General features: G+C 28.7%; 3 protein-coding genes across 6 annotated transcripts; 2 read left to right on the top strand and 1 right to left on the bottom strand.

The window, feature by feature from the left end:
• Positions 1-1,125: 1,125 nt before the first annotated feature.
• Positions 1,126-1,506, bottom strand: LOC113862449 (serine/threonine-protein phosphatase 7 long form homolog). Its single transcript, XM_027495535.1, has one exon. The coding sequence runs from the start codon at positions 1,504-1,506 to the stop codon at positions 1,126-1,128; it is 381 nt and encodes a 126-aa protein (XP_027351336.1).
• A 5,749-nt stretch (positions 1,507-7,255) lies between these two features.
• LOC113862448 lies at positions 7,256-20,230 on the top strand. Its single transcript, XM_027495534.1, has 2 exons — positions 7,256-7,547; positions 19,167-20,230. The coding sequence occupies exons 1-2, from the start codon at positions 7,256-7,258 to the stop codon at positions 20,228-20,230; spliced, it is 1,356 nt and encodes a 451-aa protein (XP_027351335.1).
• LOC113861702 (proteasome subunit alpha type-4-like) lies at positions 16,543-25,338 on the top strand. 4 transcript variants are annotated; one of them, XM_027494693.1, is made up of 2 exons: positions 16,543-16,547; positions 24,338-25,332. In XM_027494693.1, exon 2 carries the CDS (start codon positions 24,344-24,346, stop codon positions 25,094-25,096), a length of 753 nt encoding a protein of 250 aa, XP_027350494.1. In that variant the 5' UTR covers positions 16,543-16,547; positions 24,338-24,343; the 3' UTR covers positions 25,097-25,332. The 4 variants fall into 4 exon arrangements, with proteins under 4 accessions (XP_027350494.1, XP_027350492.1, XP_027350493.1 ...); XM_027494691.1 differs by lacking the exon at positions 16,543-16,547 and adding an exon at positions 22,304-22,436 and having other exon boundaries at positions 24,338-25,338; XM_027494692.1 differs by lacking the exon at positions 16,543-16,547 and adding an exon at positions 22,468-23,644.
• The last annotated feature ends 1,456 nt before the right edge of the window (positions 25,339-26,794 follow it).

The following is a 26,794-nucleotide window of genomic DNA, read 5'->3' as shown; positions in this document are numbered from 1 at the left end:
GTCTGGGTTGCTCAAAGTGTAAGTTTAGATCTTCAGGATTATCACTCTGGACTGGAGGATCAGAGGATGAAATTGGATCTAATATGCGATCTTGCTTCTTTTTCAGTTATAGCATTGTCTCAGATAAGTCCTTTAATTCATCAAAGGTAAATGAGTCCTGACCATCAGTGCTTAAATAGTGGACTCTCTCAAGTGCATCACCCTAAACAAACGGAAAACAATATATCAAAATTTTTTGGCATTAATTGAGGTTCACAATATTCATAATGGAATTATAACAATATACCAATAATGTTGCAACATCTGCCTCCCTGGTCATCCAACAACGAGTGTGACTAACATACCAACGCATGTACTTTGAATTTGAACTCAATAAACCATACTGCGCCTCATTAGTCATCACCCAAAGTCTTCTATTCTCCCAAATTTCTAATATAGCACTAAATTTGGCTGACTAATTTTCTCCAGTCTTTCCTCTAAATATAAGGTCATGTAGCTAGTCAGACTGGTAAGGAGGCTTAGGTATATGTTGCATTATACCAAACTGGCGCATCACTTGATCAGGTTGGTGCCATTCACATACCTGAAAACATATCAAGGGCACCACAACCCTCCATAAGTCCATGCTGTCTCTACAGATAGGTGGCAACATGCTGATGAGCTGCATGCTGTATGACACCCATACAATTTGTAAAAAAACATTCAACGACAATTAATTACAATATGGTTACACTAATAAGTGTTTAATAACTCAAGCTGAAAATTATTTATTACCTTATCACGTGTTAAACGATCTAATATATATCTGTAGGACTGGACATCCTTCTTCCCTTTCCTTGTACCATATGATAACCATCTGCAAGAGAAGTTTTAATACAAACATATATTATTGACACAACAGAGGATGAAGGGTAAACTCATAATGCAGCATACAAAATGAATTCCAACTTACCTCACACCATATGGAAGATTGACACGTGTATGAGGGGGGCTACTAGGTGCTAGATGGGAAAATCTATCCCAAGCCCACATCATAATCAATGCAGCAAGTCCTCCAATAGCAACGCGATTAATATTGGTGGTCATGCATAACTCTCAGTACAAATAACTTAGAACTGCAGATCCCTAACTATATTGACCGGTCAACTCAAAGTCATCAAGTAAAGTTAAGAACCTCATAGATACTCTGCTGCTAGAGTGATCAAGAAGCATGAATCCTCCAATCAGCCTTAATATATATGCCCTAACAAATCGAGTAATCTGTAGAGCATTCTGATTATGCATCCTAATATGATTAAAGTGCTCATCCAACCAACTCATCTTCAGAAAACTCCCTACAAAAGCATCTGGCCCTAGTCTGATACCTAGGTGGTCTTCAACAATCTGAGCCCAATCACCTCCAATAGGTGCTATAACCGATCTCCCATCTATGCGTAGCCCCAATAGGATAACAACATCCTGAAGAGTAATAGTACACTCTCTAGGGGACAAGTGGAAAGTGTGCATCTCAGGCCTCTACCTCTCAACTAATGCAGTAATAAGTCCCACGTCCAGAGGAAATTGTGATAAGTTAGCCACTCCAATAAAACTGGCTAACTCTAAATGCGGAATAATTTCCTGAGGAATACCTTTTAATCCACTAGGAATATTTTGACTCTTCCTGACCCTCAACATCGGGTGATCATGTCTATTCCAAATATGTTCAAAGACATGAAAACTCTGAAATCGAAGGAGTGATGAATCATCTGCCCCGAGATTAATAACCCTATTTTGTCCCGAATATGATGCCATCTATACAAAAAACAAAATAAAAACAACATATAAATAGAAATATCAACTTCATTCGTCAATAAAATTATTAGTATTTCATGTTTAATAAAAATATGAACCTACCCATAATTCTATATAATGCTTATTATTACGCACAAATCATTATCACATTTAACAAAATATCCTAACATAATTATATTTACATACAAATTACTAACTTAATTATAATATATTTAATTAATCTTATTTAATTATAATAATTTAATCAAACAAAATTTTTTTACATTTAAAAATTAAATTAAATTTTTTACATAATACAATAATTTTTTTACATACAAATTACTAATAGTGTTTTACGTTCAAATTACTAATTACTAATAATACATAATAATGAATTTATCTTATATTATAATAATAATACATAATAATAATAATAATATTACAAATTACTAATTACTAATTACTAATAATAGTACATAATAATAATAATTAAATTTAATAGTATTTTACCTACAAATCACATTCACATACATAATACAATATATTCACATACAAATTACTAATACATACAAATATTTAATTAATCTTAGTTTTTTACATACAAATTACTAACATATTTATAATAATAAATTTATCTTTATTAATTTTAATAACATAATAAAATAATATCTACTTAATTTTTACATACAAATTTTTAATCCATTTTAAAAAAATACAAACTATTTACATATTTACAATACATAAATTTACAAAATTTATAATCGTCCTATCATAATTGAAATTTATTTACATATACAAAATATTTTATACAATTAAACCAAATATTTCTTATTATTATTATTAAATTATTTTATTTAACTATTTTTGTATTATTCTCTAAATAAATATATAACAAATATATTATACAACATCATATTACTAATATTATACAAACATATAATTAACAAATATCATTATATTATTCTTTGTCTACAAATTTTTTTTAATAATTTAACATAATCAATCAAATTTTATTTTTTAATCTATTAATCTAAACATCAATTAATGAAATAAAATTTAAAATTAACTAAAACAATTTTACTAACCTCTAATTCTTCTAATTCTCTCTAAATTGTGTTTACCTGCAAAACAAAAAATGTTTTTTTCAATATTTTAAAATAATAAACAGAATATAAATTTACATATAAATATAAATAATATCATTATCTTAAATAAAAATTTAAAAACTGTAAAATTTTACCGAAAATTTTTCACGCAAGCTTTCAGAAATGGAAGAACGAAAGGAGAAGCAAAGGGGCAGAAACGGTTACTGTGCCGCCTACCACGTGTCAGCCTCCCATTAGTTTCGCCAACAAAATTGGTGAAACACTCTTTTACCACTGATAGTGCACAACAAGTAAGATGTTGCAACCTATCTTCACCACTCTCCAGCCGTTCATTTTAAATTTTTAAAATTTTTATTTTATTTAATTTTGTAGCTTTCACATTTTTTGTGACGAAATAAATCAGTCATATCCACGTGTCATTTTCCCATTAGTTTCGTGGCGGTAGTGGCGAAACTGCTCATTAATTTCACCAATTATATAATAAAATCGTTGATTCGTTGACACGTGCTTCAATATAATGTATTTCACGTTAACAAAAATTATTATTAAAAAAATTCAGAAATTAAATTTTCATCATTTAGTGCGGAAAAATTACTAGTTAACGTGACAAATTTACTCCAAACAAAGAATTAGTTTGAAAAAAATAATAATTTAAGAAATAATTTTTTAATTTATAATATTTAAATAAAAAAAGCCATCAGTTATCACCGAAAGGGAAGCCTAGCGAAATAAAAAAAGAAGCTGCCTACGCTAGCTTGCGCGTGTTACTATAAAAGGTAAAATTATATATTAAAATAGTTTTAAAGTATCTTAAACACTGAACCTATATAAGAATGAATACCTCTTTTTTATTATTATTTTGGGCTGATATTGATTAAAATAATTTAGGCTTAATTTTACTTTTGTTACATATTTTTTAATAATAAAAAATGAACTTACTTACACTAGTTATATGATTTAGTTCTTAAGTTTTACTCTCTTAAAATATTCGATTTTCATGTATAATATTATTTAATTTAAAAAATTCAATATATAATTTATTTAATTTGAAAGAAAAAGATATAGGCAGCAAGTACTTGATTCACCTCAAGAATTTCTCTATTGATTAAAGAAATGTAATATATATATATATATATATATATATATATATATATATATATCCACAAAAAATTGACTAAGATTGATTCACAAATAAAAAATAAGTTTTTTCTTTTTAAAAAGAGAATTTTAAAAAAAAAATGCAAACAAATATGTTTTTACTTTTTAAAATTATTTTACCTTGATATGTTTATTTATGATAAGTTAAGGTAGAGTATTAAAATATATATATATATATATATACATTATAAAATCATACAAAAATGCTTCCCAATAATGAAAATAATGCATGAATTATATATATATATTTTGCTGTAATGATTTTATTTGTTACCCACATTTTAGTTAATTATATTTTAAATTAACATTTTAAATATTTGTGATAGTTACTTCAAATTTTTTTTTATAGATTGGATATCCTTCAAGTTCAATGAACTCTTGCATGAAGACTTTTGAAATACTCTTCTACCATTTTGTTTAACACTGTCTACATTTTGTTTTATTTTTTTTATTGTTATTTTTATAACACTAATATACAATTAACGTTTTTTTTTTCTTTATCCTTACTTTCAACTAATAAATAAGTGAGACATTATTTTTTAATAATAAAAAGACTAATGGAAAGTTAATAATATATTTTATAAAATTTAAATTACTAATTACTCTCTTAATTTTTACAGAACACATTAAACGACAAATAAAAAGAGAGAAGAGAACAGTATATTAATGACTCTAACGCGAAATCTGCATTGTGAGTTGTAGCGCAGAACCAAGAACAGGGGAAACTGAAGCTTTAACGTTCATCTCGGGAAAAAAATCCGTCCCCACTTCAAATGAACCGTAGTCATCTAAGGAAAACAATTTTTCTTGTAATATATGAAATGATGAACAATATAATAAAAAATACAGAGAATTAAGATGAGTAAATGAATATATTATTAACAAATTACATCTAATTTACTCTCAAAAATTAAATAATAATAATAATATATAAGATGAGTAAATGAATTAATCTGCAGTGACGTGAAACATTTAACATATACAGGGTATGATGGAGGTGGAGCTACAGAGAGTATGAAGAAACCATGAAACTCAGAATAGACAGCGCCAGAGAACTAAAAGGGCATGTGAAGAGCAAAGCAAGAGAAAGAGTGTTCATGGCGCTATCCCTCCTGAGCTTTACAGATTCTTCAATACTAAAAACAGAGGAAGCAATTGAAGAGAAAATTTAGTGTTTTGGAGATAATAACCTTTTCAGAAAAGGTAGCGAACTATCCTTAAATGCTTCTTACACATGATAGAGAGGGACCAAGCAGAGGTATTTATAGAGAAAGAGATTCATATAATTATTAATTAAGAGTGTGAAAAAATGAGATTCATATAATTATTTAATTATCACAACTTGGAGATCCTAATTTAAGATAAAGAGTTAACAAAGCATCTTGCCTAAATTACTCTTTTTTTTTTTTTTGTGAAATAAAACATTTACGAATTAAAAAAAATTGTTTGAGAAAATCAAGATCACAAAATTGTTACAACTCAAGAAGTGTTTCAAATGGAAACATAAGATTAGCAAAACAACGTACTTATATTACTCCGTTTTATGTGAAATATATTAGAAAAAGAACAAATAGATATTAAAAATGTTTCTTGATTTTATTCATTATTGTTTTAGAAAAACTATTAAGCTACAAATACAAATTTAAAATGGATGTATATATAAATTAAAACATAAATAATGTTTATAATAATAATAATAACAACAATGATAATATTACTAAAAATATTAACAATAATAATATTAAAATTGCAAAAAAAGAAATGGAAAGGCCGAAATGATGCAGGCCTAAACTCTTAACAATAAAACTCAAAACACTGCTGGGTCAAATTCAAGAGAAATTAGAGAAAGACCGAAACAATTTTTTAGCCCAAACCATTAACCCATTGATGGCTATATTTGCCCTTGTTTCTTTTACATCACTTAAATTCAAATGAAACAAAAACAAATAAGAGAAGCCCTGGATCAGCAAACATTATTGAAAGCAAATTCCATTGGCATGATATCCAACAGCTTGTAATTGGATGGAAGAAATTAAAACATGGGAAAATCAAAGCTAATATTGATGCATTAGTGAAGGAGAGAATTATGGAGTAAGCTTTGGGATGAGGAAACAACTAAGTTTGAACCTGTTCATAAGGGAGAATAGCCATAGAAAAATCTTTGGATTTGAGATGGGTAGTACAACTTGCTTCTAACCTCCCTTTCCACAAAGTTGAATTTGAGACCAATTGTTTACAATTGGTACATGCTTGGAATCCTCTAGAATAGGAAACACACTAATCAACATGTATAAGCTTATCAATACATTTTTTTTAGTCTAAATTAGTTAAATAATAAATTAAACTTTTCTAACAAACTTATTTTTTAGGTTTTTTTACATAAATGCAGCTTTTTTAACATTAAATTACATATATGCCTCTTTTTTTTTTCCTTTACATAAATGTCCTAAAACATATACAGAAGTTGATTACACACGACTTCTACATTCCATTTTTCCCTTTGAAGAAGTCACTTCAATCGACTTCCATTCTTCAAAGAAGTCGACTTTAATTGACTTTGCGTTGGATCTAAACAAGTCGATTGTAATTGACTTTCATACTACAAGAAAAACGGCTAAAATTGACTTTTCTTAACGTTATTAGAGACGATTTTAAATGACTATCATATACCTCAAGACTAGAAAGAAACAAGAAGAGAGTGAATTGAATAGAAAGAGAACCGAGACTAGAGAGAGAAAGGAGGTCTGAGAGAGTGATCAGAGAACAGCGAAAATAGTAAAGACAACATAGACGACAAAAAATGGATAATAATTTATATCAACTTAATTTTATTGATCATATTACAAACAAGCTGTTAACACAGGTAAATTAATTTTTAAATATATTTAATTAATTTATAATTAATTATTTTTGTATTTAATTTAATGTATTATTGATTCTGTAATTATATGTAGAAATATGTGCAAATATTAATACTTATTATCTTTTAAATTAATTATAATTGTTTGTTATAATTATTATATTGAGAAATGTAAATAAAATTCTGATATATATTTATAATTATTATGATAATTTAGTTTTGTATTATAGTAATTTATAATTATAATAATTTTGATATAATGTTTTTATTTAAATCTTGTATATATTATTTTGTTATTGTACAAGAAGCTCAAATTTTAAAAAGTAGGTGTTATAATATGATGGTTCCTCTAGATTCAAGAATGGAACCATTTCTTAGGCAGACTGATTTTTGGCATGTTGCACTGATAGTTTCAGTATTTGATTATGATAGGACACTCATAAGTGCACTTGTAGAACGTTGGAGGCTTGAGACACATACATCTTATTTTTCATATAGAGAATGTACGATCACTTTGGAGGATGTTGTGTTTCAGTTAGGCTTACATGTGGATAAAATCCCTATGAGTGGTTGCATTGGAGCGTGGGAGAAATTTTATGATCAAAATATATGGGCATTGTGTGAAGATTTACTTGGAGTAGTTCCTGATGAGAGTAACATCAAAGAATTTTTTGTAAATTTATAGTGATTTATAGATACATTTGAACCTCACAATGCTGATGGGCAGACTATTATCCGTTACACTAGAGCGTACATAATGATGATATTTGGTAGCGTATTATTTCCAGATAAATCAGGATTTAGGGTTCATATGAAGTGACTATCTCTTTTAACTGATTTTACTAAGATTCTAAACTATAGTTGAGGTTTTGCTGTTCTAGCATCCCTTTATCGTGAGTTTGTCGTGCGGTGAAATACAATGTCACCGAGATTACATGTTGTTTGTCTCTTCTACAGTCTTGGGCATGGTATAGAATACCTCAGTTAGCCCCTAGGCACCATCATCTTCTCATTTTTCCACTAGCATTGAGGTACAAATTAATTTTACTAATATATTATTATTTTTTATTTATATATGTTAATTTTGCAAGTAAAAACTAATTATGCCCATTTCAGGTGAAAAAGTTATAGGTCATCGACGAGATCAAATATGGATAAATTATTGCGATATAGGAGGATCATTGATTCAATTGGCATTACTAGGATAAGTTCAAATAGGGTGTATGTTACTAAATTATTTTGTTTTAAATAATTATATTTTTGTCTAATATTTGTTATTTATTATTTCAGTTTAGGTGGACGCCCTATAACAACAATGAGGTGAGGAATATTACACCTCCTTTCGTGTATGATGAGGCTGATGTTTGAGCATCTGTGACTGCTCTTAAATAGTTTACTGTGATTGAGTGGCACCCTTTTGATCACGTAGTTCGATAATTTGGTGGATCACAACACATACCAATCAGCTTGATAAATATTGATTGGTTGCACGCTAAAGATGGGAGGGGTGATCTAGATATATGGTGGCCTAGTTATCATGTGACATGACATGTTGTATGGGAGGCACATAGGGACCGACAAATTCCATATCCTCTAGCTGATGATGATCGCCCCTCTGTCGAGTACTTTCAGTAGTACTTGTCAGTTGCTAATAGATTTTTGTTGTTGGATGGAAGCCCATAGGATGCAGAGCTTAGGGACTTACCTGATGGTGTACCACTACATACTCCCCCAGCATCTAACATAACACACCGATGACGTTCCAGATAGATGCTCTTTCATGCGTCATTTGCGTGTAGGTACAAGTGCGAGTAGACGTTAGTACCGTGATGAGACGCATATACCAGCCGACCTCCCAACACACGATGTAGAACCTGATGCAAATTCAACTGTACAACATACCTCACACTACGTATACCACCTAATACCTACATACCTCTGCCATTACTTCATGTCAGGACCTAACCAACAGCTGTACATAGCTGGTCCTTCTCAGCACCGGTTCATGTTGGCCCTAGCCAACCATGTATGACCCCTAGCCAACATTTTATGGTAGGCCCTAGTCATCAGTTCATGTCAGATTCTGAGGTTACTCCCAGTCCTATGCAATATTTTGTCATAGGTCTAGCTTAAGATGATATTGCACGACATATATTTTTCAGCCCATCTTTCATGTTAGATGCTGAAGTTATGACTTGGCTAAATTTGACCGGTACAAGCAGATTTGTGCCACCACCAGATAATCTATATTGACTATCATCAACACATATCCAAACTCCCTCCTTTAATGGTTCACCGGAGGAGGAGGAGCATCACACACCTATCCAACAGCAGGAAGCGGATGATCAGAACATGTATGACCAAAGTCAGCAGGAAGAGGTGCACACCGCAAACTTATACGACAGATTGTATATTGTCATTGTGCAGCAGGGAGTCACCTTGCTGACCTTAGACACAACAGGCGTGACTTATAGTCACATATGTTGCATGGTGATCTACATATTTTGTGGACTATGTACTTTGGAATTTAAATTATATATCCTTTAAAATATTATTTTTACGTTGATATTATTTAATAATTTATAAAATTATTATACAAAAATATTAACAAATTTAATTAAAATTATATATTTTTAATTTGGGTAAGGATTCCAAATAAATTATAAAATATTAACAAATTTAATTAAAATATTTTTTTTTAATTTGAGTAAGAATTCTAAATAAATTATATGGGCAGAGTATGCGTAACACGTGAAAAATGCATTGCAAAAGTTGATTATAATAGACTCTTCTTTAACACATAAGTCGATTATAATCAGTTTTCTCATTGCATTGCAAAAGATGATTATAATCGATTTCTGTATTCGTATGTAAAATCTATTTTAATCGATTTCTATGCAATTCAATTCATGACATTTATGTAAAAAAAATTTTTTGAGACATATACATAATTTAATATTTAAAATATTTTATTTTTGTAAATTCTCCTACTTTTTAAATGTAATTATTCATATTTAATATCATAAATAGTTAATAATATCTACAAATATATCATTGTTATCTAAATATAAAAAAGAATATTATTTAATTGACATAATCTATTTATGTAATAATAAACTATATGGTTGGTCTTTTTTTTCCATGTTAAACATACAAGTAATATGTCACTTTATAAAATTCAATTTCATTTGTTTAATATCTACATAAACTTTTTAAAAACAAATATCTTAGATTTATCTTATTGAATATGATCATGTATTTCAACCTTATTATTATGATCTCAATAGATATTATTCATGTAATGTGATTATTTGATCCACAATGACTTTGGTTTAAAATAAAGAACGTAATTCTTACGGGCAGTGTTTTTTTTTTTTTTAAATATTTATCAATTACCAACAAGTTAAAGGAGGCTAGATATCACAAGTATTTCAATAATCGCAATAAAACCATAATTAGATAAACTTGTAGATAAGTTATTGTAAAAAGAAAAAAATAAAATTTCTTTTAAACGTTAAAATTAACTTATATATTTTTATTTTTTAAAAGTTACTCTCATTTTATTTCTCAAAAATCTGAAAAAATAAGTTATTTTTAATTTATATAAAATTTTTATTATTTTTTATACTATTTTTCTTATCTTATAAAAATTTATCCACAAATTCACCCAAATATATATACTAAATATTGAATAAGAGGTCAAACATGTATTCTTATTACTAAACACAATTTAACAATCCTTCAAGCACTAAATATAATAATATTAAAAATTAATCTCCTACTTTTCAGCAATACAAACATAACCATAAGAATCAAGATTTCAACTTCTCTTCTCTTTTAACTTTTATTTATCCTTTCAGATTAAGTAATTATAATGATTTTCCTTTTTCTTTCTCCTTCTAAATTAGCTTAAGATGACTTAAATAGATTTGAATCTAAGAAAGAAAGGAAACCAAAACATAGTAAAAAAAAAAAGATAAAATAAAATAAATAATAAAAAAAAGAGATAAACGTGTAGAAAAAAAATGAAGGAAAAAAGCTATCAATAAAGAGTAAAAAACACACCATACATGACTAAAAATAACTTTAAAAAAAAAGAGAAAAAAATATTTAAAAAAAATACTTACTACACTGCCTTTATATTATGCAATAATGAGAAGAAGCCACGTAGTAACAGTTGAATATAAATATTTAAATTTGAATGTTTAGATAACAATTTTAAAAAATTAATTCAAGTTAAACTTATTTTTTGTCTTTCAATATCGAAGATTGAGTATGTCGTGTGCAATCTCAGAGTTGTCAATTCAAGGATTTTGCACAAAGAAACGGAGTAAAAAGCTTGAAGCTACATTTTCTTCTTCTGTTAACCTTAGCTCATCTCCCATGGGTGGGTACCGTAGAAAGTTTAAAACATTGCTTTGATAGCAATCACCATCATGTACATTGAAGATAGAAAGAGACAGAACCAGTGTAATATAATATAAGTTGCAGATGGAGAAAGAAGAAGAACAATAATGTGCAGTGTCAATAAGTAACTTCAAAATAAACACGTCTTTCAGAGGGGTTTTCTGCAACTCCCAACTATTTAATAATAAAAAATTTAAATATCTTTAACCCCCACATGACTCTTGCTGGGAGAAGAGAGAAAACCGCTGTTTCTACGGGTAGTGTGAAGGAAGCTTGCGCTTTGTTTTGTTGTGATCTGTTCAATCTCCTTTAGCGGGACTGTTTTGGATTTTTCTATGGTTACATGGTAAGCGTGATCAGAATGAATAATAATCCAATGACAGTGGCTAGCACATGAAATGCACGCAAGTCTCCTCAACACTCCATCTTTGTTCAGCAATTAAACGCAATCCAAATAGGATTTTTGAAGTTCTCTAAAACTGTATTACCCACGAATTACAGCGTTTAGGCCTCCCTGCTCTATGTATCCTAATTTTTTGCTCAACTCCTCTGTTTATTTTACCTTTCTTTCCCCTTTTGCTCTGTTTTTTCTTCTTTGGACTTGTATCACTCTCATCTACTCTATATTTTTGCTCAATTTTGGGTTCCAACAGGTGCAACTTTTGCTTGCCTCAATCAGGCTACTTATTATTATTATTTTAATGTTTTTTGTTTTCATACTTTTAGTTTTTAAAATTTTTTATTTAATTTAATTATTTTATGAATTAAAAGAAAACTTAAATTTAAAGAAAGTTAAAGGAAGATAAATAAAATATAATAATAGAGTAAAATAAAATAAAGGATAAATTTACAAAGTAGAAAATAAAATAGCAGAAGAAATCCAAATTGAAATTATATATTTGTAGTTATTTACGACCAGACTACTAGACCTTGAGTCAAAATCAAGATAGAAGGGTATAATATAATAAAATAAAATAAGATAAAATAAAAAAATCTACAAAGAAAGAAATGTCAAAATCTAGTGTTCACAATGACATTTTGATATGATAAACTCATGAACCTTGTATAAAAAGTTTTTACTGGATAAGTAAAGACCAATTAAACTTAGGAATTATTTTTTAGGAAAAAATGTGAAATAATATATTTTTTAAATTTTGTTTTAAGTTTAAATTTTTTTATTTATAAATTCAATATTTCAAGATTTACTTTGACTTTGAATGTTATGTTTCACTTGTTAATTTATACAATAAAATAAATAAATAATTAAATATTTATTTTTCTTTATTTTAATTTATTTTTTTATTTAGAATGTTTATTTATGATTCTTTGTCTTTATTAACTTCGAGACTATCAAACTTTTAAAATTTATAAATATTCATATTCAAGATGATTAATGACGAATGAGATATGACACCTCATCATTTTTTTATGACACCGTGTCCTATTAGGATTTTAGAATTTTTAATATTTGGACATATAATGACCAATGGTAAATGAGCTTTGACGTGTTTTTCTTATATTTTTTTAAGTGTTAAATATTTCTTTTTATAAAAAGGTTTGAAGCTCGATTGTAGAAGCATAGACACATTGAAACACAAAAAGAAGTAAAAGAAGAAATGGAGATGAAGAGTGATGGAGTTGAAAGTAGTAAACGATCTAGAAGTTCCAAGATTTCGCGTCCATCATCATCAAGTATGAATTCATACTCCTATATATTCAATTTCTTTTAATTAATTTGGATGATATATGCATTTTGAGGTTGGGTTTGTAAGTAGAATTCTTAAAGATTGTGTTATCATTGAAGTCAATGTTTGCCTTTTAATTTTTTATTTTAGATATGTTAATTAATTTTTTTTCTTAATGTTTCAATTGTTTATGTGATAATTTGTTGTCTACAAGGGAATTTGTTTGTTTTTCAATTGTAGGTTTTCTAGGTTTGAGTTTGCGCCACCCATTAGTTTATTCTCACACAAGGAAACAAATAAATAAGGAATTGGGTTAGATTTAGAAAATATATGATTGAAATTTGAGTAAACCCTAATTTGTGTTGTCCAAATATACAAGTATCAACCTTTTAGTTTCATAAAAATTTTATCATCAATTTAGTTCTTTAATTACATGAATTATCATTTAATTGGTCATTCTATGTAAGATTGAGAAGGGAGCACAATAAATTACATTTTATTGTCGTTTGGTTTATTTTTTAGTTTTTATTATTGAAAATAAACCAAAATAAGTTGCATCACAACTAGGATGTATGTATACAAATTTTTCTATTATCTTCATACAAAAGCTAATTTCTTTCTTAATTTTATCATTAATTTTAATAAAATATGTAGTAGGTTGTTATACCTTTCTGTCAAATGAGTATCTTTTTCTGGCAAGAAATTTATAATTTTTTACTAAGTTCACCCTTTGATTAATATGTTTCCTTTTTTCTTTTCAATTTTTTTACCTTATTTAGTCACTCATTTATTTTAATATAAAAAATTAAATTTGTATAAAAAAATAATATTTCTTAAAACATAAAAGTGATAAATTATTAAAAATCCAAAACAAACGTTAAAAAGATTGGTTTTGTTTGATTTGGTTTTAATATTACATTCAAACTAAATCAAAACTTTATGCATCTTACTTTTATTTTCAGTTTGTATGACTTTTTATGTAATAATTGAACAACTGATAACTCCACTTTTACATTTTTTTCTTGATTATTTTATAATTATGATGTTTCTGGAACATCTATTGTTTAATTTGAGTATTAGGAAGGGTAAATATAATTATTTTAAAATTTATTTTTGGATAAATCTCATGATTAGTTCTTGAGATTGTAAGCGTTCAATAAATTACTTCTTGAGATGTTTAAGTGAGTTTGTTAATTCTTAACTTTGTTAAAAGTTGCATAGTTTAATCCAATTAACATTTTTTGTCATAATAGTATTAACTTTTATTGAGGGACACTTGAGATCACTTAAGTGGCCAAAACAACATTTCACATTCATTCTCTCCATTCTCCATTAGCCTAAAATATATCTTGACATCATTTCACATTGATCACAATCTCAAAGAATAATTTACAAGTTTACTCAATTTTCTATTGTTTGTTACTATTATTGCTTTCCTTCTCTCTTTTATTGCCATTTCCATAATCCAAAACTTCTTTCCCTTCCCACACATAAAATTGACACACCTTGCATGCAATCTTAGAAAAGTGTCCAAATCCACTCATCAGTCCCATGCAACATTGTAATGCCATATTTACTGAATTCTCATCCTATCAGCATTAAACATTGTATGTCATGATGAGAAAGGAGCATGTGTCAAAGAGGAAACAACCAATAACATAGAGAGAAATGTTGAGAGAAACAACAATTTATCGAGATGATCTAAACGAAGGAGTTGTGAAGCATAGAAAGGAGAGGGTCCCATGCGAGTGCATTTGGGTTAAAGAGAATGGGAGAAGTGTAACTACTTTCTTTCCAATGTCTTTGATGTTGCATAACTTCTTTCAATCCTATTAAATTCTAACTATTAGAAGATTATCACTAATGACTTATGCGTTGCTATTTTGGTGCCACAAGCCATGGTGGCTTTCACACGGGTGTTAAAAACTTGCAGAAGCTAGTGTGGAATAAGAGCTTCCAAATTCTAGGGCAATTTATTTTTGATTTGGAATTTTGCATCAAGGATAAGGATGTTTCCCTACAAACAAACCACAGGAATTGTTAACATTCCAATGAAGAGGATTGTCATTGGCAAGTTGATCTTCGTCTGGTTCTCAAAAGTAGGTCCTTAAGGAAGCTGCTGAAGTTGGACACTGTGCATCATATTGATGAACTATCATTCTATTATTTTACTTAGGAAATTTTAGCCTATTTTATTGTTTGAATTAACATTTTATTCTTTGAATTAGATAAGTTTTTTTTAACTCATGGTAGAAAGTGATGACACTACAACTCAAACAAAACTTGCCAAATGATGATGAAGAATTATAGATAATAGTGAAGAATCAGTGAAATTAGTAAAGAATAAATTTAGTGTGATTGCTTACATCAATAGACCCCATGCTCAATCGATGGACTTTCTAGAGAAGATGTGCTTAGCATCAACATGCTTATGCTAAATTTTAGGCGAGCATGACTAGTGTAGGAATTACAACATCTCTATATAAGCACACCCTTATGCTAAAATACTAAAGTCTTTAATCGAAAATGCTTAGGATGCTTATGAGATGCAACTCTTTGTCAAAGGTATGCTTAGTTAGAGTATGCCTTGTGCTTGAACCTATGATGTCACACAATATAAAATTAAGATTTTTAAGAGGTCGGGTCATATTTTGGATTCTATATATATAGATAGCCTTACTCTCCTTGCTAAATACATACTTGATCTATTATTCTCTCTACATGCTAAAATTTTAAACCTTTCATCTTAAGTTATTCTCCTCCTTATCACAGAGTTGTGTTTCCTTTATAAGTAAATCAGTCACAAGGGTTTCCTACATGCTATATAAAGGGCTTTTGATCGATGTCATACTCAGTCAAATAAAAATAATTTAAATGTAGTAAATTAGGAAACAAACCTAAGTTATTCTTTCGAGGATCTTAGTTACTAACACTAAAAATGAAATACAGAAAATTAGGACAGAATTTGAATGTAAATAAGAACATAATTAAGAAATTAAAAAATTTAATATATAAAAAGTGATCTACCTATGATTTATATTTTGCAAAATAGATTTAGTTCTAAAATCAATCTCAATCTATTTCGTGAATTCAAATTAAAGAACACATTTTTAATCTGAATTCCTTGAATAATCATTGAACACGTGTCATTGATTTGAAACGGTTCTTCTCAATTCAATCTTGAAAGTCTTAATTATGTGAACAAACATTTTGAAATTGTATAAGTAATGAATTCGACACTGTGAATTATTCGAAATCGTATTAATGCAATCTAAGACTGGATTAAAAGTATTTGTGACAAAATTTAGAAGATAAGAAAGAAAGTTTCAAATTGGATCAAAATATAAAATATTACTTCATCGCTTTGCAAAATCAAATTTGTAGTTGATTTATGAAATTATTTCTCCATCATAATTGTAAACAAAAACACATGTTTAAGAGCAATTACCTTGAGAAAGCTTAAACAAATTTGTAAGAAGAAATAAAAAAGAAATTAAATTATCTCCAAATAAAAAATAACAAAAATGTAAAAAGAAAGAAAGTCAAATAGAGAGTTTCCAAGTCCTCCAACATCCTTCCCTGATATAGAGCTTAACCCTAAACTAAGCCTAAGCTAAAAAGTTCAAAAAGTAAAATGGGTCATTAAGTCTAATTAGACCTAAATCCTAATAACAAACTACTAATACACACTTAATTGTCATAATCGCATTTGGAGGCCAAATTTAAATGTCTATGATTTTCAGTTTATAACTCAAAATCCAACGAACAAGGTGTCAAATTGAAGCTATTTGAGCTAGATTTCCATCGTAACAAGAATCACTAAAAAAACTCTACTTATATCAAAAGTTATGACCATGTGAGTAGAGGTCAAAAGTACTAAAATTCAAGAATTAGGTAAAATTACTAATTAAGGCCCAAATAGACCTAAACAAATAAAACTAACCTAAAACAATGAAATAATAATAGGAATAGTGTCAAGAGGTAGTGTTAAGGATATTAAAGTATCAAGATAATATGATTCATCAAATAACTTCACACTTAGAACCTTTGTACTCCTAAGCAAAGCAAAAAATAAAAAACAAAAGACTTAACATAAGATATAACTAATGGGAAAACCAAAATAATAAACTTATCAATGAATGGAGGGTGAACTAAGCAATAGATATGATGCAACACCTACATAATCAAAGAATGAAGAAAATCATGGATCTCACTCTTACATCTCAAGCAACCAAAATAAACATTAAATCAAGTAATGAATCAAAAGTGATAAAACCTCACAAAATATGTTCTCTAATTCTCAAGTGTCTAAGTTTGTGTATACTCTAAAAAATCACTCAAATAAGTTAGCACTATTATAAGCTTGACAAGTTCCTAATTTTTATTATTGAACACACATGCATGCAAAAATCAAAATGAATTTATCAAGGTTGTAACGAGGCTAGCGTGATAGGGTGGATAACATGATGGGGTATGGCTAAGCTTAGGGATGAAAAAAAATAATAGAGAACAATAGCCAATAAAATCAATTTTGTTTGGTGGTCATAGTTGGAAGATTAAGTGCTTAGGTTAAATAAATAAAAAAAGGAATAAAAAAAGAAAATTAATTTTGTTGGCTTTCGCGAACTGAGCATTTACTCTAGTCTAAGGAGGAAATCTTTCACTAAGAAAATTCTTTGTTTTTTTTTTGTTGTGTCGTTCAATACTCAACAATAAAATCGTTCATTCTCTTTATTTCTTAGTTGTTTTTCTCATCTGGCTTTGTAAACTCATTCGGTTCTTGGCTTCATAATGGTAGTTGCTAAATATGTAAGAAATATGGATGAGAAATCATTCTAAACCGTTTCTACTTAATGAAGGGCTTTATAGAAAATGTTTGACTTGTGATACTAAATTGAATGGTTTTTAGATTATTTTATTCTGTGTTACCATGAAGGGAATTTGGTAGGGCCTATTGGTTGTGATTGGGGTTTGGTCTTAGCTATTAAGCAGTCATCAGTATGTTTAAAAGGGTTTGGTCTTTCTAGTAATTTTGCTTCGAGAGTTAAGCTGAAATTGTCTTATATTATTCTCGTTCTCTATACTTAGTTGCACTTAATCAAGAAAACTAGATTGTTTGAGTATTATGGATGACTTTCTCTTGTTGATATATGGCGAGGTTGTGTTTAGTAGATTCAATTAAAATACAGATTTGACTTCAATATTCAGTAGCGCCCAACCTCATTCGAAAACTTTCAGAGGCAGTTGTAAGATTGATAAAAACATAAAGAAACATGTCTTTAAGCCAATGAAGAGTAATCTCAGAAATATTTTTGCTGCTGTGCTTCTATTCTTTCAACTATGAACCCTTTCACTTTGTTGCTTATTCATTTATTTTTTTCCTTTTTTTAAGTCCCATACAATTTTATTTTTATTTTTCTTCAATCTTCGATAATTATTCCACCCTACTGTTTCACTAAATAATATGTCTATTATATATTTCAAATTTTCATTTCTCTAATGTATTTTGAGTTTTTGCATTTTACATTTTATCATACACAAAATATATTTTTTGCCATTAGACTGATGGATAATCACTTAGAAATATTTTTATTAGAAAATTAGACTAATTTAGACTCGAATGTTAAATCGTTAAGAGGACTGTGGGACATCTTAACGCAGTGGGGTAAGACATCTAAACACACCTTTTCATATTAGTAATGGACATTTGCATATGGTCCAACAGTTCACACTGGATGAATTTTAATCTTTTAATAGAAAACTGTGCTTAACTTTCCAAAAGCAAATTTACAGAAGCAGCATTCTAACCACATTTTAAGCTGGTGTAAGAAATTTTAACAGGTTGTTCCTTCCTACTTGCCTTTTCTTATTACTTAATATAATTTCCTTTTCTTTTGGTAGGAATTGATGAAATGCCATGTTAACTGTTAATATTTCATTCTTTTTTGCAATTAGAATGTTGATTTCCATGTGAGGTTAAAAATGGATATCTGTTGTTTACAAGCGTAGGACATAATTCTTTTTCTACATTTTGAAGTCGAGTATTGATTTGGGTAAACATTGAAATAAAATCTCTCTCTCCTCATTTCCAACAATTTTGTCATTTAAAAAAAACTATAGCACCCCTTTTGTGACATTGGAAATCACCAACAGTTATCTTGTTATATTTGTGATGTGTAGGAAAACAAAAGAGAAAGGTCGTAGCAGCACAGTGCAGTGAACTACCTTTGGATGTGCTTCATATCATAACCAAGAAGCTGGATTTCGATGACCTCTTTCAATTTGCTGGAGTGTGCAAGAGCTGGACAACAGTTCATAGAAATTATTGGAGGAATTTCATGGCATCCCAAGAACCTTTACTCATTCAAAGATCTTCATTTGCCAAGAGAGTTATGAATTTCTATAGCATATCTGAAGAAAGAGCTTATAGCACAAAGCTTGATAACTTTTGGGAATTATCCTATTCTGGGTTTTCAAATGGATACATAATCATGGCAAGTGTGAAAGATGAACTTCTGCTAATGAATCCTTTTACAAGAAGAAAGAAGCAAATCAGTATGTTAGGCATTGCAGGTAATTTGAAATATCTGTCTTGCTATCCCTTGGTTGCTTTTGCAAAAGGTTCAGAGGATTTGATCATAGCGGTTATAATAAAACGTTATAGAAGTCTGCATGTTTATCATACTCGAACTCGTTCTTGGGTTACCTATTTGAAACAGGGAAACCCATGGTTGATGTTGGACTTCGTGGTTTTGAATAATGCTATATATGTCCTCACTAAGAAGGCTGAGATAGGGGTATTGAACCTAAATTCTGGTAGTTTGGAGATTCTAGAACTGAAGAACACTCCTATTTTAGTTACCCATCAACCAAAGCTGGTTAGTTGTGATGACCAACTTTTAGTGGTTGAGTTTGACCCAGAGAAAACATTGCGTGTGTACAAGGTGGACTTATCAAAGAAGGAATATGTCAAGTTGGAAAACTTGGGTGACATTGCATTATTTTATGGTTTGAACAAAAGGTGCTATGCGTTGAGCAACCCGGGTAGGTTTGGTTATGAGAACAACTGTGTGTACTGCATTCATGGTTACTTTGCAGAATGTGAAGTGTATTCATGGAATAATGAACTGAAAAAATGGATTGTACCTCGTGGAATTAAGCCTCCTCCTAAATCAAACCTCTATTGGGCAGATTGGTGTTTTCGACATCAACGTTATGAGGTAGATTGTTCTGTGGGTCAGTAACTTGCTTACTTCATATCATGCAGCTCATGACCATGTGTTCAATCCTTGTTCCTTGTATTTCTGTATTGTTTCCTTATAATTTGACTAGACTGAAGAACTTATCATGTCATTTAGTTTCAATAACTTTGCTCGGATGTTATGTTTGGCTTTGTATCGTTATTAACTTGGTCATTGAATGGTTTATATTTTATATATTCTTAGAGATGTTTAATTAGGCTTGAAAAGGCCACATAATGGTGTTTTATAAATTTCATTCAGATGACTTAATTTGATAGTAAGTTTTAGTTGAAATATCTGTGTTGAAATCATTTGAGAATTTCATTGCAGACGTAACAGTGTACTTGTTGATGTATATGTATCTGTCGTTAATAACATTTAACTATAATCAAATTCTTCTATCTTTATTTTTCCTTGGGGTTAGAAGAATTTTTTTTTTCACAGTAATGAAAATTTAAGAATTATTTACCAAAATAACATTAAATCAGACGCTATGAATATTTTGTGAAAACTAATTCTTGAATAAGGACATTTTTAGAAGTATTCTTGAACATGAAAATTTTTAAAGCCTAATTATGTTTCATGTAAAGTAATTTTTCTGACATTATATATTTATATTTTTAATTTAATATTAATTGAAAATTTGAATTTTTATAATTTATTTAATATAATAGAATATTTACTTTTTAAAAATGATCAAATTTATTAAATTTACAAATGGTCATACAATATATTTAAATTATTTATCTAATAATTTTGAGTTTAATTTAATGATAGTTGTGTATTTCAAAAAATAATTTTTGTCAACTTTGTATAATTTGCGAGTTTTAATTCTTGAACGAAAGTGTTTTTAGGATATTTCTTAAAAAGAAGTGTTTTTAGGGATGAATTCTATTTTCAACATGCCAAGTTTTTTTTTATTTCAATAATAATTTAAAATTTGTGCTTTTCATAATTTATTTTAATTTTATTTAATATAATAGAATATTTAGTAAGTATTTTACTTTTTAAAATTTTTTTGGCTACTAATTACTTTTTGAAAATTTAAACTTTAGTTTTCCTCTAACTTTAACTAAAATTTGAATTTGAATTTAAATTTAAAATTTAATTTCCCTCTCATATTAATTGAAATATAAATTTAAAATTTTCATTTTTCTCTTAGTTTGACTAAAATTTAAATTTAAATTTTTTTAAAGTTCAACTTTGGTTAAAAGAAAAAAATTATAATTTTAAATTTAAACGTCAGTTAATATAAAAAGATTTAAATTCAAAATTCAGTTTCAAATTTTGATTAAGAAAAGAAAGTAAATTTTAAATTTTAGTCAAAATAAATAAAAAATTTAAATTTTTACCCAAGTAACTTGCATCAATAGCGGATAAAAATTAAAATACATATTTTTAATTATTAATTAAAATTTATTAAAAATTGTAAAAATATAAGAAAAAAATAAATTTGAAATAATAAAAAATAATATTTATAAATTTTTAATAAATTTTAATTAGTAATTAAAAGTGTACTACTTATTCACCTTTAGGATAGACTAAACTCTTGATATATATTTTAACAATAATACTCTTATATTTTTATCATGCATGTACTTATATTTTTACTCTTTCAACTAAATTCTGTATCGTTTGAATTGTGAGAATTAATATATATATATATATATATATTTATAATTTTGTTTTTAAAATATTTTTAAAATTTTTAACTCTCCTATTTAATAAAAAAATATAAATTATATATAAGCACAAAGTTACATAAATATTTAAATCTTTATATGTGATGAGATAAATGAGAAATATAAATATAAATACTTACAATAAATGTCTTTAAAATCTATTAATAGTGTTTATTTTACATTTAATATTATTATTACTTTAAAAATGTAAAAATATTTTTATTTATTTTTTATTTTAAGAATTATCTTTTGAATAGTTTTTGTCTGAGTGAAATTATCATATAGTATATATGTTTAAAAATACATTAAAAATTAATTAACGAAAAATTAAAAATTAAAATATTAAAATAAAACGTGAATCCATAAAGTAATTTCTTTCAACTTGTCCCAAACGAAACTTGCGTTTTATTCCTTCCCCATCGTGTCAGGAAGCCCCAACAACACTCTCACCGCAGTAACGCCTTCTTTCTCTGAGTCCGCTTCTCCAATCGCCGTCGCCGTCTTCGTCTTCGACTTCTTCATTTCTGGTAATTTTTTCGTGTTTCATATTTGTCCGCTGTACCTTACAACGTATTTTCTCTAAAATGTCCTGAATTTTATTTATTTATTTATTTATTTTCTGATTTTTGTTACCCTATCTATTTCACTGTCCTTGTGGTTTCTGTTCGATTCTGAATGTCATTTCTTATGTCCCTTGCCAATTGTGTTTATTTTAGGTTGAAAGTTTAAAACTTCCCCCTTTTATTTTCTTCTAATTAAAACTACGATTCAGTACTTGAAATTATAATTTTCACTGTTTCTGGATCTCTGAAGTGTTGAATAGTCGAATTATTGAACACGGATGATAATTTATTAATGAGCAAACTCTGAAATTTGTCCTAGGCAAGAATGCAAAATCCCTATGCTGATTCCTGAGAAACTTCAAGTGTCAATCATATTAGTCTTTCTCCGAGACTAATATGTTTGATGCCTAAAGACTACATTAGTCTTTAGATTGTAAGAGTTGATCATTTTAGTGGCGAAGGACTATTATGATTAGACATTTGTGGACGAAACCCTCATTCTAGTCCTTTAGATTGTAAGAGACGTATGAGTCCTTACTCCATAACTTTACAAAATCCTTTTATAATTCTCTAGTTTTGTAAAATGAAATTTATTTTAGTAATTTCTCACTGCTATTTTGAACCAAGAAAGACTTAAGTGAATGACGTTTTTGTAAAGTTGAGTCTAAGATGAAGATTCTATAAAGTCACGATTTAAGTGACTAACGCTACAATTTTACGGGCTAAAGTGCAGCATTACTTGATATTTGTGGTTACTTCTAAACTGGAGTCGACTTATTCCATTTTGAAGGACTAAGATTTCTACCCGAAATTTCATTGGACAAATTTGGAGAATTACACTTTTATTAATATAGGAACCACTTGTATGTTCTTTTTGCTTTGGATCCCTGATTGAATTTCAGTGCTTCATCCATGTTAAATTTTTAATTGATTTTAGGCTGTATTGATGCTATATCCATTGTCTCAGCTTCTGACTTTCTTTATGCTGTGAATTGTGATAGTTTGCTCAGCTTCCATTAAAACTTACACCCGAGATTGTAGTCTGATTTCACGGATGTTAGATTTGTGGTCACTGTTCCTTTATTTGCTGTCTAGAATGTAAAATCGTTTTGAGTGATTTCTGTAATGGCTAATAACTGTACCTTTTCAGATTGCTGACATTTTCAAAGTTAGTAGTTCCACATTACTGACATATTTCCTGGGAGGTTTCTTTTGTCTCATTTTTCTTGGCATGAATTTGTGTAATTCACGTGATTTTCAACGTCCAATGTCCTTACCTTTAACAGAAGAGATAAAGTCAGTAAACCACAACATTTGTTTGTGACTTTAGATTAAAAACAACTGTTTTCTTTTTGAGCTAGTGATTTGACAGATCGTCTCTGATATGAATGGTTGTGTTATTCTGTGAATGTTTAGTCGTGTCACACTGTCACTAGAACAATCCCTTATGATATATATTTAACTATAGTCATGTTGTTGTTATCTTATACTTTTAGCCTTGCTTTTAGTTTTCCTTAATTTTATCTGGAAGTTTGATATTCTTTAACCATAGATCAGTCCATTATTACTTCACCCAAGTTTCCCACTTTGTTTTACTCTAGTTTATTATTTTCTATTTAGTTTGCAATGCAAACTATGGATAGATAAGTGTTAACTAAATTAATTCACGGGAGGATTTCAAAAAATAACTCTTGACTTTAAAGTTTTCCGCGAAGGAAGAGCAATCACTCAAAGCCGTCATTTAATTAATTTCAAGACAATGTATTATATTCTACAGAAGTGCCTTTCTTTTATTTTTGTTTCTTTTACCTATGAAATACTTTATTTATTCTTTTCCTTTCCTTTGCTTTTAACTAAAAACTCAGATCATTATGTCTCGAAGATATGATAGCCGTACGACAATCTTCTCCCCTGAAGGACGACTTTACCAAGTGGAGTATGCAATGGAGGCCATTGGCAATGCTGGTACTGCAATAGGGATCTTGTCAAAAGATGGGGTAGTTCTGGTTGGTGAGAAAAAGGTCACATCCAAGCTGCTGCAAACCTCAACTTCAACTGAGAAAATGTACAAGATTGATGATCATGTAGCATGTGCTGTGGCCGGGATAATGTCAGATGCCAACATCCTAATCAATACTGCTAGGGTTCAGGCACAACGTTATGCATTTGCTTACCAAGAGCCAATGCCCGTTGAGCAGTTAGTTCAATCTCTTTGTGATACTAAGCAAGGTTACACACAGTTTGGTGGTCTTCGTCCATTTGGAGTCTCATTCCTGTTCGCTGGTTGGGACAAAAATTTTGGCTTTCAACTGTACACAAGTGACCCCAGTGGAAATTACGGTGGTTGGAAAGCTGCAGCTATTGGTGCCAACAACCAGGCAGCACAGTCAATTCTAAAACAGGACTACAAGGATGATATCACAAGGGAGGAGGCTGTTCAACTTGCACTGAAGGTACTGAGTAAAACTATGGACAGCACAAGTCTTACCTCTGAAAAGCTTGAACTTGCAGAGGTTTTTCTCTCACCCTCTGGAAAAGTCAAGTATCAAGTTTGCTCGCCCGAAAACTTGACTAAGCTGTTGGTGAAGTTTGGGGTTACCCAGCCGGCAACAGATACTGCTTAGCTTGTTCTTTCATGTCATATGCACCTTATTTATGCCTATACAATGCATTTGGAACGTTCTTCCTTTCAGAATAGACGCCCGAAAGCGTCCCAAATTTATTTCAAAGCTCAAACTTATAAACTTTTTATATCTTGGTAATGATGCTGCTTGCTTTGTAGTTTTTTATTTGATTTTCAGGACCTGGATTTTTGTTTGCATCCGTTTGTTGCTTTTGATTATTGCAGATTTTTCGTTTCTTGCCGGAAATTTGCATTAAAGGTGGTAGAATCAATGCATTAACTAGCTTGTCCAGAAATTTTTCGAGTTGAGTGAATTAATCATGTTTTGGCTCTCTAAACGAAGACGTACATATATTATTTTTAAAATTTACAAATGATGGCTTAATTTTGTTTTGGAGATTGGTTTTAGTTTATTAATTTATTTTCTTGTATAGATTTTTTAGTTTGATATCGATTTATTTTATTTCAGCGATTCTATCACAATGATTTGTTGATAATCCAATAAAGAAGTAACATTTAAAATAGTTCGATGATTGTAATCGAAATCAAGTTTTTTTAAGCAACATGATAGCGAATGGTGAGAAGACAAAACTTAAAATGTGTATTAATATATTGAAACACTCGTTTTAAAATTTTCTTTTCTTTTTCCTGTCTTTATGTGTTTACCTGATTTAATTTGACCAGATACTGATGTTTGTCCAAAAGTAACGTCGGGGTAATATTTCAACTGTTTTTCGCATAAGCATTTCCTATAATTCTATTTATTCATTATTTTAGAGGAAAAAAATTATTTTTATTTTGATAAATTTAGTTATATGGTCTTCTAACTATATTTTTTGGTTTTAAATTTGTCTTTTGATTTTTATTTTATTCCTTTCATGGTAACATTATTAATCTTGTCAATGAAACTATAGTTTTACAATAGGTTGTCTTAAGTTGATTTTATTTTAATGTATAGGCAACAAAATTTTAGAATAAACATCTTTATGGTAGTATAAAGCTTAAAAGAAATTTGTTCAAACATTGTTAAAATAGATAACTATAGGGTTAAAGTATTGAGGGAAGTTTACACGTACTTATTAAGGAGAGTATTTACCACTTCATTGAATGAGTCACCACAGTTAAGTTAGGTTACCACATCCACCTATAACTTCAAAGTAATAATTGATGAAACATCACCATTTATATATGGTTACATTCTTTAGTATTAGATAACATGATACCTCTTGTACTTAATTTATACTAAACTCAACATTGGCCCTCAATTATAAGTCTCCAATGTTCGTCCTCAAATACAATTTTTTTTTATTTTTTTTTCTTACTTTATTCACCCCTCCTTCTAATGGAAGTCTTTCTTTTAACACCATAATTGTTTAGTGACACAAGCATTAGACAATGTGAACATCTTTTACTTGACTCAAAAATAGCTCATGATTGAAGGGTGTGAAAGAATAACTTGATTTAATATCTAATTTTAGTCAATAAAATTTTACAAAAATCTCATATGGTGGTTAAAACTAAGTGTGCTTCTCAATCAATTTCAATAATCATTGAAAAAAAAGAGAGGCACTCATAATTAGAATTTAATGAAAATGATAACTAATTTTATGCTTTAAGATCAATTTAATACATAAAATAACCTAATTTTTTTATATATTGGTCATAATATAGTATTTAAAGCAACCTTTCAATTAATTCC

This window comes from Abrus precatorius, unplaced genomic scaffold (genome assembly GCF_003935025.1).
Source record: "Abrus precatorius isolate BTA unplaced genomic scaffold, Abrus_2018 Scaffold3, whole genome shotgun sequence".
NCBI classification, from domain to species: domain Eukaryota; kingdom Viridiplantae; phylum Streptophyta; class Magnoliopsida; order Fabales; family Fabaceae; genus Abrus; species Abrus precatorius.
This window is presented reverse-complemented; position numbering and strand designations above follow the sequence as displayed.

Coding starts and splice junctions, on each gene's coding strand:
- LOC113862448 (XM_027495534.1), top strand. CDS start 7,256: ATGGAACCATTTCTTAGGCAGACTGATTTTTGGCATGTTGCACTGATA. Junction 7,548..19,166: donor TGGAGTAGTTCCTGATGAGA/GTAACATCAAAG, acceptor TGTGATGTGTAG/GAAAACAAAAGAGAAAGGTC.
- LOC113862449 (XM_027495535.1), bottom strand. CDS start 1,506: ATGCACACTTTCCACTTGTCCCCTAGAGAGTGTACTATTACTCTTCAG.
- LOC113861702 (XM_027494691.1), top strand. CDS start 24,344: ATGTCTCGAAGATATGATAGCCGTACGACAATCTTCTCCCCTGAAGGA.